Source organism: Ambystoma mexicanum, chromosome 1p (assembly GCF_040938575.1).
Source record: "Ambystoma mexicanum isolate Mex_15411 chromosome 1p, UKY_AmexF1_1, whole genome shotgun sequence".
NCBI classification, from domain to species: Eukaryota; Metazoa; Chordata; class Amphibia; order Caudata; family Ambystomatidae; genus Ambystoma; species Ambystoma mexicanum.
In genome coordinates this window covers 706,432,030-706,446,123 of record NC_090921.1, presented here as the reverse complement: position 1 = coordinate 706,446,123, position 14,094 = coordinate 706,432,030, and the positions used below count along the sequence as shown (strand labels likewise).

At 42.5% G+C, this 14,094-nt stretch overlaps 1 protein-coding gene across 2 annotated transcripts in view; it reads left to right on the top strand.

Moving 5' to 3' along the window:
• HCN3 (hyperpolarization activated cyclic nucleotide gated potassium channel 3) overlaps window positions 1–14,094 on the top strand; it is a 560,500-nt gene that overhangs the window by 466,634 nt on the left and 79,772 nt on the right. For both annotated transcript variants that reach the window (XM_069650083.1, XM_069650079.1), the window contains exons 4-6: window positions 5,629–5,847; window positions 7,529–7,675; window positions 11,274–11,514. In XM_069650083.1, the coding sequence (XP_069506184.1) occupies window positions 5,629–5,847; window positions 7,529–7,675; window positions 11,274–11,514 (607 nt within the window). The remainder of the gene's footprint in view (window positions 1–5,628; window positions 5,848–7,528; window positions 7,676–11,273; window positions 11,515–14,094) is intronic.

Sequence of the window (14,094 nt, the reverse complement as noted above, 5' to 3'; positions counted from 1 at the left end):
GATGTCACTTCCAGTGAAGTCAATTCATGTGCACATTAAGGGCCCTGGCACATCTTTTGCAGAAAGGGGCCTTGTAAATCCTAGGGCCAGCCCTGGTTATATGAAACAAGCTTTACATTGAAGTCAGTACGTCCTTTCGTGTATACTCAGACAGAGGTGCGCTCTGGTGCACATATACTATTGTATTTCAAATAGGGTTGACTTCAAAAGTGCTATGTTTCTCTGATTCACCAGGCTCCTAGGTTGACTGTTGCAACTTCTGTGGTCAGTCCTATGGTCTGGTCACGCAAGGATGAATTGTTTTGCTGCCTCCTTGGATCAGGTACCCAAGGATCGAAGAAGGTGGAGTCTGGAAGCCCTGTCACTGTCGTAGCCGGGGAAGATGAGAAGAAACTGTCTCCTTATGAAGTAAAAACAGCAACTTTCTCACCAAGGAGTCTCGTTCCACGAGCCTGTGACTGCGGCTACGTCGAGCCGGAAAATCCTGTGTTTTGAGAAGACCATGAGCAGTCTTGGAATTGTGCCCGGGCAGTTTTGGACACCTGTGAAGCCTGCAGTAGAGTGTGAATGGGGGCTTAGTTCCACAGCGGTGAGGTCCCTTACGCTAAGTGATCTGTGAAGCCTGCAGTAGGGTGCGAGAGGGGGCTTGGTACGATGGCACTGAGGTCCCTTACTCTGATGTGCGTATCAACGTGAATTGGAGCATAGATCAGTCCTTGCCACTGCCTATGTGAGCAGGCATTTGACCATTGGGTATTTGTGAGGTACTGGCAACTGTTCCAGGTGGCAGTTTTATGCAAGTGAGGGGGTTCCTCTGTGTGGAAGTGTCTCCATATGTATGATAGACCAGTAAAGTTGAGTTCTGAGCGTGTAACTTAAGAGGACATGCTTGAAGCCAGACTCAGCAGGGCACTTGTGACTTTATTGTACAGTGAGCCAAAGGCTCTATCCATTGTGACAGTGCATTGGGAGACAATATGCAGGGCAAGCGTGTGGATGTCACGTCTGGCTGTAATACCACCTGTGCAAGCGTGTGGAAGTCACGTCTGGCTGTAATACCACCTGTGCTCACCCAACCTTTGGGTAAAATCTAGAATGTCTGCTGTTGCACTCTCAGCATCAGGCCTTGGTGACCTGGATGTGGGTGTCCCAGGAGAGTGCCTCGGTTAAGGGGGGGGGGGGCCTCATCAAGATTTATAATTATAATTGGTTATTTATAATGCGCTTAATACCCAGAGGTTTCTAAGCGCAGACCCGGGGATCGAACCTTTGTTGTGCTTATTTGTAGCGCGTGCCAGACAAAGGATATTTAAGCTTACAAGGTTACAAAGTATAGTACAGTAGCCCCTGAGCTATCGTGTATTTTCTGTTTTGGCCACACTCTATGATGTTAGTCCTTTGGATATTCATCTGCATCCTGTTGACAGCGATGAAGAACTGGACATTGTCCATCTTTCACTGGGATCCTATGAGTGTCTGGCTCAGCAGAACTGGCTTGGCAGTATTCATCAAGCTACAGCAGGAAGTCATCATTATGTTCCAGCAGGAAGAAATCACTATTCTAGTTGGGTGGCATTTGATAAAGACAGAGAGGTCAGAATGAGGCTGTAGCAATTAATTATAAATCATGATGATGTCCCCCCCCCCTTAACCGAGGCACTCTCCTGGGACACCCACATCCAGGTCACCAAGGCCTGATGCTGAGAGTGCAACAGCAGACATTCAAGAAACCTCTGGGTATTAAGCGCACTGTAAAAACCAATTATAATTAGAAACAACGGTGTAATATGCTGTTGCCTTGGGGTCTCAAATACTCATGTCGAGTACTATTGACCCCCTTGTAGGTACTGCCAGCAGGTTTTGAGCGAACGATCGAAGGGGTCATACTGGGTGATAAAGACTGATTCTAGAAACAAGGTAAGTAGGAGCCAAGCCATGAAGACACTTAAAAACAAGACAGAAGACCTTGAAAAGGATCCTCTGTTGTACTGGTACCAGTGAAGTGATCTGCGATAGGAAGTCACAGAAGCATATTTAGGGAAATTAATTTTGAACGATCTGCAACGATTTGATACAGCAAGAGTTTGCCCCAAGAAGTAAGACATTGCAATAGTCTAACCGGAGCAGAATGACTCTGCATGATTATTTTGCGACAAGAGAGGTTTAGCATGTTTTAGCACTTTTAGATGATATTGAGTGCTACGGACTACCCCTTCAACATGAGCGACAGAGTTCACAGCCGCATTCATGTGAGCGCCAAGAGTTTTTACTTTATCTCTAATGGGAAAAGAGATATTGCCAATGAACAAAATTGAGTAATCTGCACAAAGTTTGGTTCTGGCTTGAATAGACCCACAGATCATCAATTCAGTCTTAGAGGGATTTAGACACATGTAGTTCAGGTTCATCCAATCATTGATGAATCCATAGATGTGTTATAACCGGGCAGAGTCTAAATCATAGTTGCCACTCAACTCCAGTATCAGCTGAGTGTCATCAGCATAGTTTGAGTAATTAATGCTCAGAGTTGTTAACAAATCACTTAGATGCTTGATATAAAAGTTGAGTAGAGAGGGCGGCAGACAAGCACCCTGCGGGAATCCCTCTGCAATGCGTTCAGTTGCAGAAGTAGCTTTGCCCCAGCACACTTACGATTGCTTATTACCCAAAAAAGATGAAAACCAATTGATTGCATTAGTCAAGCAATATCCATGAGAACGTAATCAAGCCACAAGGTAAGAATGCTCAAATTAATCAAAAGCATTTGATAAGTCCAAAAGTACTATCAGGCCAACTTTACCCTTCTCCACAATGCTAAGCATTTTTGTCTGTAAGTCAACTAATGCGGTCGCAGTCTCATGGAGGGCCCGAAAACCTGATTGTTGTTGGTGTAGGATGTTGTTTGCTTCCAAATGGTGCTGAAACTGAATTGTAGCAGTTTTGTCAATAACATTTAACAAAAATAAGATTTGGTTATAGGACGTAGGTTGCTTGGCTTGTTAAGATCTGAGCCTGGTTTCTTCGGTAAGGGAGAAACAACGACTTGTTTAAGACTGCCAGTTACAGTACCATGACTAAATGAAGAATTAACAAAGCGCACTATAAAAGGGGAAAAGATGTTTGGATTTTTGACTATGAATTTAGAAGGCAGAATCTCTACTGCACAAGAAGACGGTTGCATATGTTTCAGAAGCTTGAGAATCTCTTCTTCTGAAATAGTGAGAGGGTTGAATAGCACTTTTCGTATTCAGAAGAGGATGAGGTGTATGTGACTTTAGAGAAGCTACATCCTAATGCGCGTCTCAGGGATCTCATTGGCAAATGCTTGTTGGACTTTGTTACAATCTTCATTGGTGGGCAAAAACTGCTGAGATTGGAGTTTAGGTTTTTCTAAACTATGATAGATCTCAAATAGCTTTGTGGTATTGCTTTCAGCAGAATCCATTTCCATCTTAAAAAAGTTTTTTTAGCCTCATAAAGTTGTTTATAAACATACTGAATCTGTTTCCAAGCTGCTTTATTTTAGCAGGTGGGATTTTTTTCCCAAGCCCTTTCATGACATCTCTTGTCTGCTTTAATCTGACATAACATTGGGGTAAACCATGATTGCTTGCTGAGGTTATCTCTGACTGTTTTTGTTTTAAACGGTGCACCCTTATCTAGAAGACAGATCATGTGTGAATCATAGGCATTAACCAGCAATCCAGACAGATCAGGATCCTGTGTAGACTCCATAACTTGTTTAAGGCAATTGTCTAAAGCATCTAGATTCATCTTTTTTAAATTTCTTGTTGTTATGTTGTAGGGTTTAGGATGTTGTTTACTGGGTTTACCGAACAGATATATATTAAATTCCACAATAGAGTGATCTGACCAAGGGCATGCTATAGTATGAGATATTTCTGATGTTATATTCCTTATGATAACCCAACCAAGAATGTTTCCACCTGTGTGTTGGTACAAAATGAAAGTTTTTAAAATTACCAGCCTTTAGTAAGTTTTCTAAGTCCTTAGCACCTTTATCGCTTGGATCACCAAGTCATCTGTTCAGGTCTCCAAGAACAATTGTAGAACTTTGTGCTGGATTGAGGGGGCAAGGAGACATAATAAATCCTTGTTGAAGTTAGGCATACTGAATGGGGGGCGGTAAAGAGCTATCAAGTTTATACAGTAGTTAGCATTTGGAATGATTGCAAGTGGATTATTACTTACTTTTGAAGTTGAGAGGTGGAAACCTTTTCAGTGACTGTCGCAGGCCATGCCAAACCTGCAATTGGACGATAGTTCATAAGTATGTTGTGATCCAATGAAGGTTTCTTTAATAGAGGGGTCAGAAATGATCTTTTGAGGTCCCTTGGAAAGGTGCCTTGAGCGAAAGAGGAGTTTACAAGCAGGCAATGAATTTGCTTAATTCAGAGGCATGGTGTCTGGCCAGACAGGCAGGAATGCGATCATAATTATGATTCATAGTTTTTTAAATTCGTAATTAAAGTATTTCCATCTGCACTAACAGGAGTAAAATTCAAACATTTCAGAGAAGAAGGTTTTGTATGATCAGTGTCAGGCAAAGAGGATTGAAAGGTAGAAAGTGGTAAGTCGAATGGTATTGACTTTGTTCATAAAGAACTCATTAAAATCATTTACTAATTTAAGAGACTGAGAAAAAAATTGCTGATGTGCATGAGGAATTAGAGAGGTTTCTTTATAACATCAAAAAGCTCTTTGGGCTTATCAATTGCTGTATTGATCTGATTCTTTAAGAAGCTGGAATTGGCAGAAAGAATAGCTTTTTTTTGTAAATGCTAAGCCCTATAGTTACAGCCTGGAGATGAAGTATAGTATTATTGTATTGTTAGATTTACGCTAGATTTTTTCTTTCTTGTGCTAGTCCTTCTTTAAGTTCATGAGACAGGGAGAATACCATTTATTGATCTTGTTTTTTTGGGTTATTCTAAGTTTAATAGGGGTGGGAGTATCACACACTTTCTGTAAATTGATCATATTAGAGTAGAGAAAGTCATCACAATTTGAATTCGAACTGTGAGGAAGCAGTATTGAAGATAATTTGGTACCTGAAATTTCATTAAGATCGGAAAATTATTTGGAACGGGAAAGATACTAGTATAATGATCTGTCAATGCAATAGGTATGGCCTCCTGAGATGACAATCCCTGGCCTTTGTATATTATTTAGTACACAATGCCCCTGGAGCATCAACTCAAGACACCCCGTTGAATTCTGTAAACACCTTTAGGGCACCCAGTCATTGGATCTCGGATAGAAGAGAGCACCATTTGGCCCTGCACACCACAATCGTTCAAGTTTCAGAAATATGAGGCCCTTTTAGTATACACTTCCCATGGGCTCCCCTATATGAGACATCCCGTTGATTCCCTCAGACCCCTTTAGTTCTTGTTGTTCTTTGATTCCCCATAGATGCAGGACCTCCTTACACATTGCTTTACTATGTCTCAATTGATGCCCGGCCTAACCTATTGAAGCATAATGTGATATTATAGGGTTAAGTGCTTTATGTGCCCAGCACATGGGGCTTTAGGCACCCTTTCTTTGTTGTATGGTTGTATTGTCTTGTTTCTTCTTCTACTTCCATTTCTCCCTCTCCTGCAGAACGAGTCCTGGGGAAAGCAATACTCGCATGCCCTGTTCAAGGCCATGAGCCACATGCTTTGCATCGGGTACGGCCAGCAGGCCCCGGAGGGCATGACTGACGTCTGGCTCACCATGCTTAGCATGATTGTTGGTGCCACCTGCTATGCCATGTTCATCGGCCATGCCACAGCACTTATACAGTCGCTGGACTCCTCGCGGCGCCAGTATCAGGAGAAGGTGAGTAGCCCATCTCGGAGATGAAAAATGTACTATAAAAGAACCCGAGATGACTCCTGAGATTCCTGCCTTGGCAAACCATCACAAGCAAGCATATAATTAGGGTACATCTACCGTCTGATCAAAGGTGCCACTGGTTTGGTCTGCCGAATTCAGTCAACGAGGGATTCTTGATGTGAATGTTTCACTTTAAAACAACAGTCTTTCAAAAACCGAAACACCAGAGAAGAATTACATTGGCTGTTGTGAACTAAAATGGTTCAGTTACTTTGACATGTGGTTTTACATCATATCACAGTTAAATGTACTATAGTCAAATATTTGTTGAGATGGTGGGCCGGGGCGGCCCTGAAAATATGGAATGGGCTTGGCTCTTTTAGACCAGACTTGGAGGTCCTGTTTCATAAACATTGTCATGCGTCGCTGGTTTAGATGTTTTCCTTACAAATGCCACAAATTAAACCCATTCATTTTCTACAGTGGAAGAGGTGTGATGTAATGGAAGCGGTTTGTAGATTAGTGAAGGAGATGTGGTATACTAGTGGAGATGGGGGTCATTATAAGTTTGCCGTTCTGAAAAAAGGTGCCGGTAACAACAGTTACCACACTTTTTTCAGCCTGGCATACTACAAGTCTGCTGGTAGGGGCAGTGAACTACCAGCAGGCCTGACCTGCCAGTAGTTCTGGCCCATACCGGCAGTTTTTTAACTGAAGCACCGGTACTGTTACTAACGGTGCCAGTGGTTCAGTGTTCGCATTCCCGTGGAGTCCATTTGGACTCCACGGGAATGGGAACTTACCGTTCCTCCACCACCCGTAATATCCCATTGACACCGAGATATAAGATGGCGGAAACGGTAAGGCAAGTCTGCCGGTAACCCACTGGTGGCACCAACGGGTTACCAGCAGACTCATAATGAGGACCATTGTCTTGTACGGCAGAGATGGTCTAGTAGGCTAGATGCAGTCTAGCGTAAATGTAGTCTCAGTGTTAAGATGCCTCTCTTTAATGGTAATGAGCTAGCCTACTGAATGATATGTTGTTCAGTGGTAGAGATGTGGTCTAGTGTATGAGCTTTTTTCTTTTTCAAGAGATGTAGTAAATTGGAATAGATGTGGTTTTAGGGTAGATATGTAGTCTAGCAAAGGAGCTGTAGTCTCCCCGAAGAGTTGTGATCTTCTGGTGGAAATGTGGTGTAGTGCTGGAGATATGGTCTAGTGGCGGAAAACTCCTCTAGTGGAGACTATTTGTTTTAGTGGTATAAATGTAATCTATTAGACAAGATTAGTTCTATCAGAGGTTATATGATTCAGCATGCGGTCTATGTATGTGTCTATGTGATTTGTAAAGTTAAAACCTAGCTGAAAAGGAACAGAGCAGAATACACAAGGGTAATATCTTCAGGGTTACAGCAAAGGTGTGGAGGTCGCAGAGGTCTAGTTGCAAAGATGTGGTATATAGAAGCGATGTGTACCACTGGTTAAGTAGCCTTCTTTGAAATATTGTTTTCCTGTGGGATCTAATAGTTTGATTCTGAACAAATCACTTCATCTCTATGTGCCTCAAACCTCATCTCTGAAAAATGCGGAATTCTTAGAAACAAGCTAACCTCAACCATTAAATACTATATTGAAAATTGGGCACTTACATGTACTTCCTGTACCCCCTTCTCTCTTTCAGTATAAACAAGTGGAGCAGTACATGTCGTTCCATAAACTGCCTGCCGACACCCGCCAGCGCATCCATGAGTACTATGAACACCGCTATCAGGGCAAAATGTTTGATGAAGAGAACATCCTCGGGGAGCTTAGTGAACCCTTAAAAGAGGTAAGTACGGTGAAGACTTGTCTCTCAGAGGGGAGGAGCAAGATGTCTCAGGCAACACCTGACTCAGGGGGCAGAGCAGGATGTACTTGCCAAACCCAATCATGACAAGAAGGTATAGCAAAATGACCCCAGCAATTTCCGGAACCAGGAATCAGGTCATGCACCCAATCCAAAGCAGGATACCCTGTAGAATCCACAGATGACAAAGAGGAAGGACAATACATCTGAGACAATCCTAAACACAATCCTAAACACACAAGACTGATCAGGGTGTATTAGCCATTTCCAAGCCCAGAATGCCAAGTAGGATGTTACAGACAATCCCTTGTACAGAAACAACAAAAGGTGGCAAAGAAAGACACTCCAACCAATATCTATTCTAGACCCAACAAGGAATGAAAACCCAATATGACTTCTCCAAAGCGACAAAAGCCCCACCAGCGTCCCACAGGACATGCTTTGTAGGCATCCTTTGGCCTCTCTGTAGCTTAGAGCATGGAGTTTTCCCCCAGTACACATTAGATGCAGGATACTGAGGCTACATCTAGTGAAGGGCAGCCTGGTGGGACGTGCGTTTGGTGAGACGTGGGCGGTTTTGTTATTGAAATCCCTTCCGTCCGGTTTTGCCATTGCTGAGATTAGTATTCTGAAGGGTACCTGGTTACTGCCTTGCTCTGCCCAGGTTGGTACAATAATATCAAAAAACGAATGAGCAAGGTCAGGTCAATCTCTGCTGAAGAGTAACCACTGCTAAGCCCTGAGTGGGTGACCCCTTGTGTGGGTGGTCACAGAATTCTTATGAAACTGTTCTTCTGCACAAAAGGGTTTTATTTTGAAGTGCAGTGGTGTAGTAATACACTGGTAGTTTTCAAAAAACATAGGACATTCACATTTGAGGACATACAAAGTGTAGTACCTAAGTACGAATGATCAAGTAGTCAATATTTGAGACATCTACTTGTACAGTTTGTTCATTCTCTATAGGTTCCTTGGGAAGGAAGCTTAGAGAAGTCAGTGGAATCATAAACAGGTGGGGGGCCCATAGAGTGAGGGCACAATCAAGAGTTTAGGTAGTCACCCCACCACAGGGCCCCTGTTCTTTAACATGGCCCTGGCCTGCACTTAACACATTTGCATCCTCGACATCCGAGACGTCACACTGCTGCTTCAATGATTTTGGCAGCTGAATGCACTGACAATAGACGTGACCGCGCCTGTTGAGAGATGACGACTGCATCCTAAAGAAGTGGATCCTTCCACCTCTTAATCTGAGCCACTAAGCTCCTCGGATTCGACCACATAGGACCCTCCACTCGTAAAGACACTCCTGTCCTGATGAAGGCCTACACCATTAGAGCTCACCTAGTTCCACGCAAAATGGCCGAAACACTGTCGTGTTGACATGTATTATATGTTGTTGTTCAACTCTTGATTGTGCCCTCACTCTATGGGCCCCCCACCTGTTTATGATTCCACTGACTTCTCTAAGATTCCTTCCCAAGGAACCTATAGAGAATGAACAAACTGTACAAGTTGATGTCTCAAATATTGACTACTTGATCATTCGTACTTAGGTACTACACTTTGTATGTCCTCAACTGTGAATGTCCTATGTTTTTTGAAAAATAACAGTGTATTACTACACCACTGCACTTCAAAATAAAACCCTTTTGTGCAGAAGAACAGTTTCATGAGAATTATGTGACCACCCACACAAGGGGTCACCCACTCAGGGTGTAGCAGTGGCTACTCTTCAGCAGAGATTGACCTGACCTTGCTCATTGCTGAGATCCAGACATGCCTGACGTTTTTGCTGCTCTATGTGACATATCCTGATGTCCAGCATGTTTGCTAAGGTATCCTCCCCACCACAGGAGGAGGCATTGAGTTGTTTTGTTAGTACCAATGGGGATTGCAGGGGGTATTAGGCTCCCTTGCTGGTCAATGGATTTACTGTCATTTGAGCAAATACTTGTGCTGTTTTTAATGAAGCCACATAGGTCCTCTTTAATAGTCAGTGGATGCGAGTGGGGTGTCAACGTTTTCTTGTTTGACCCTTTACTTGTGTCCCAAGTTTGCTGAATCCTGGAGATATTTTAGAATGCCTGTCGTTAGAGCCCATGTGTTTAAAACTAGGTTTGGGCATGCATCTGGTCCTCTCCCTCAACCTAAGTTTGTTGATCCAGGGCAAAAAAGGGGCTTGTCCATGAAAGACTTAAACTTGAGATTTTGGAACAGGACTCTTGGGAGCCAGGTACTCCCTGTACGTCCACAATGATGAGTGGTAGTCGCCTGTAAGAGGTTTTGGCTAGAAGTGCCTGAAGAACACAGTGGTTCCAATAATCCTATCATGGCTTTTCCAATGTTAAGCTTAGAATTAGATGAAAAGGAAGTTGTTCAAGCGGTTCATCAGAATGATCATCTAGGCTTATTTGGAGAAGTTCTTTCTGAAAGCCAAGTTGGAAACACTCATGGCAATTCATTCCCCCATGAAGAGTTTTGATAACGTTATCTCAGAGGTCTTTTCACAGTGCCATCTGGGAAAGAAGGGGATGGATGATGGCCCAATGAACACTGTGACATGGCAAGATATCAAGGAAAAGATCATTCGCGATCCCAACCAGCGTAAAACATTATGGATTTTTGCAATTGGTTGGATTCCTTTAATAAGGTGGTAGCACAGCCTCCGCCTGATAGGATGGATAAAAGTTGTCAAACTGACTTGTACAAAATACTGCCATCTCCCAATAGAGTTGAGAAAGGCTGTTAAACTGACATGAAGATAACCAGTAGTATGATTACTGCTGGCAACGAAATCATTGGAGGTCAGGCTGAGCCGATGTGCTTAGCCTCTGGCTCAGCGTAGTCTCTGCAGATTCTCCTTGTGATATTATACTTACTCCCCAAAGATCTGTGGTTTTTGCGGTCCCCACACATAGTCCAGTTAGCTCCCCTTTGGGGAGGGATATTCATATTAGAAAGACCTTAATGCCAGAGACATTTGATATGAACCAAAGAGGGCTTGTTGTGGACCGTAGAAACACCATTATACTGAATGTGGACAAACCAGAGAGGACAGAGCCGAGGGAAGCTTGCAGGAACAAAGTCTTGGCATGGCTACATATGAGAGTCGGGTGTTGCTGTATTAGAACACAGGACCTGAGATTCCTCCCGAGGATGCAAATTAAGGAAGGTGTTGTGTGAGCAATACAGATTCTATTGTCATAGGTTGTGGTTGAAGTAATCTCCTGCTGTTTTTGAGTCATTGCCAAAATCGGAGTAACACATCATTCACCTCTAGCTTAAGAATTATACTTGACTGATCTGTTTTTAACCTTTATCCCATTTTTTTGGGCAATTGTATTTTGATTTTTGTCTTTATTTACTGATTGGCATGTGTTTGGTTATGTTTATTCATTTTTGCTGTTGTGGTTATTTGTTTAGCGCTCTGAAGCCTATTGGCAAATTGGCCCTTCATAAATATAAAATCATAAATAAATAATAATTAGTCCAGTTGTCAGAGTGCCCTACCCCTCAACAAATAGTGCAGTCACGGTGGTCTCTTTCCTGGTGATATCTCGTTTCCTTTCTCCAACAGGAGATTGTCAACTTCAACTGCCGGAACCTGGTGGCAAACATGCCTCTGTTTGCTAACGCAGACCCAAACTTTGTGACGGCCATGCTGACCAAGCTGCGCTTCGAGGTGTTCCAGCCAGCGGACTATATTATCCGCGAGGGGACGGTGGGGAAGAAGATGTATTTCATACAACATGGTGTTGTGAGCATCCTCACCAAAGGCAACAAGGAGACCAAGCTGTCCGACGGATCCTACTTTGGAGGTGAGTTTGAGGAATGACACCACCTGTGTATGTGTAAATCTTTACAGAGCCTATTTTCAAGTAGCCTCATTGATACAAGGAGTGAAATAAATCAAATAACATGCAGTAGAAAACAAACCCTCTACACATCACATTTACGCTGCTGCCCTTTTAAGGAGATTCCACCCCAAATTCAGAACATCAGCAATTCTCCCTTAGGAGCTCCCATTCTTTTTGAGTTCCTGCGATTCCAAACAAAACGTGCCAATAGATGGCATTGTGTCGATGTGACTTTATAAGCCAGGAATGTTGACCAATTGCAGATTGGTGAACATAGGCCTGCTTCTGCTTCATCAGTCTTATGTAGTTGATATGCTTTGAGAACAGGGGGGACTACTACCAAAGACCCTCAATTTGTGTGAGCCCTTACAAAATTCTTAAGAACAATCCATTGTAACATTGAAAAGAAAAGATAGAATACAGTTTCCTAACACAAAGTCTCAAAAACAGAAGAAATGCCGGTGGCGTCTTTCAATGACTTTTTAATGCTGAGGCTATATGAACATGTGACTTCTTATGTGAGCTGCAAATCAATGCCCTTTGTAATCAGATGATGCATTCAATCATTGGGTCGAATGTCAGCTGCACAGATCCAAGTACAACCTGCAGGTCACATATTTGAATGGGGGGGCACAGCTCAGCCTTTCATCATTTCACATTTTATAAAATAATACTGTTGAGTTGAGTAATAAAAACTTAATTGGTTAAGGTCATAGAGACAACGCCATTTGTGCTGTAATAATGGTCCGTATTTGTATTATTATTATATAAAAGAAATATATTTGAAATTTTGTAACACGCCACATTGTGATTCGTAAATGCTTTGGGGCATTGATGAGGAGGATACAAGGGCTAGTGGTACAGGAATGGGCAAAAAGGCACAAATGTAAATCAGCCATAATGCAAGCAAGCAAACATGACTTCTAATTACTTTACACATATTGGGGCGAATGAAAGCACACCATCATATACATAAGTACAAAGGGTCTTCATCCAGGTCTTTGTCAGTCTCTTGAATCTTCTGTAGCCCTGTTCTTCCCTGATATCTAATGGCAGATAGTTCCAAATTATGGGTCCAATCACTGGCAGCGTTCATTCCTGTGTTGTTTCCTCTTGGTCTAGAGGGGTGGGGGGAGTATATTGATTTAAGTTTTCTGATCTTAAATTTCTTCTCGGGTGATGTCTGTGTATACTAGTATTTATTATTATTATTATAGTCCCTGCCTTTTTAACTTGTCCATATCAGACATCAGAGCTATGTAAATGCAATCTTTTCCCTCCTAAGATTGGTCGTCTAAATGTTGGATAGTTAGCATACACGGGTGATATCATTCTCCTTCCTATCACCCCAATAGGACTACAGAGAAGCTTACATTAGTTTGGTAAATGTGCTATTGCTAATAACCTGCAGCTAAATCAGAGTATATCTAAGGTTATCGCCTTTAAGAGAGATAAAAAATGTAAACACTTTAAGTGTTATATGAATAATAAAGCGATTGAAGAGGTGGATCAACATATCTGGGCTCAGTAATCACAAATAAGAATCAGCGCTGCCTTATTAAAGAGAGACTTTCCCAAAAAACAGGGAACTTCATAACACAAATGAAAATTCTATTAGCTAAATACTCTTTCTTTTCCCTCCAACCATTGATTGAATTATACAAAACTAAAGTGACTCCTAATATAACTTATGGCTTGGAGGTGGTCGAATTCAAGAGTAGAAACTGTCTGAATGTAATGGAAGGGAAATTATGGTGCCCTGTGCTAGGTCTTCCTCCTTTTCTTCCGGTGGTGATGATACGTCTATAGTTAAGATTAAGATCCTGGTGGTATACAGTAAAATGGAAGAGTTTTAAGGGAAGACTCTCTACGCCAAACTAGCTTTAGTAGCACTCCAACGGGGTGATTATTTACTTCAGGAATGTATATCTATCTGCGAGGGATACTTGGATGGAGTAAATATGGACCTTACGTTGGTGGAGTGCAACCCTGTTCTAGTTAAAAAGAAGTTAAAAGGATGTAATAACAGGGAGAGTTTAAGTAAGTTAAAACTATACACAGAATTTGTGAAATGCTTTCCAGTATTAAGATCACCCATGGCATGTATTCAAAATGTCTCTCGCCTTCATTCATGACAAGGGCCATGAAAGTCTTTTCCGACTCAGCGTGTGCCTCTCCTAGCCACATCAAATGTGGGGTGCCTCAGGCTTCCTGGATCGCGCCCACCCTCTACAACCTATTTACTAGGCCCCTTTTTAACCTTCTTGACACCTTGGGCATCTCATATACCAACTACGCTGATGACACCCAGGTGCTCATCCCTCTCTCAGGTGACTATGAGGCAGACAGGATCACCCTTAATTCCATCTACTGCACCATCCAAGCTTGGATGGCAGAAAATTGGCTGTGGTGACCCAATGAGTAAAACCGAGCTTTTACTCATTGGGTCACCAACCATCCTGGGTAACCTCGACAAGAAGTATCGCTCCTTCACCATTGATAATATACCCATCGGTGTGTCCCATACAGTTAAAACCCTGC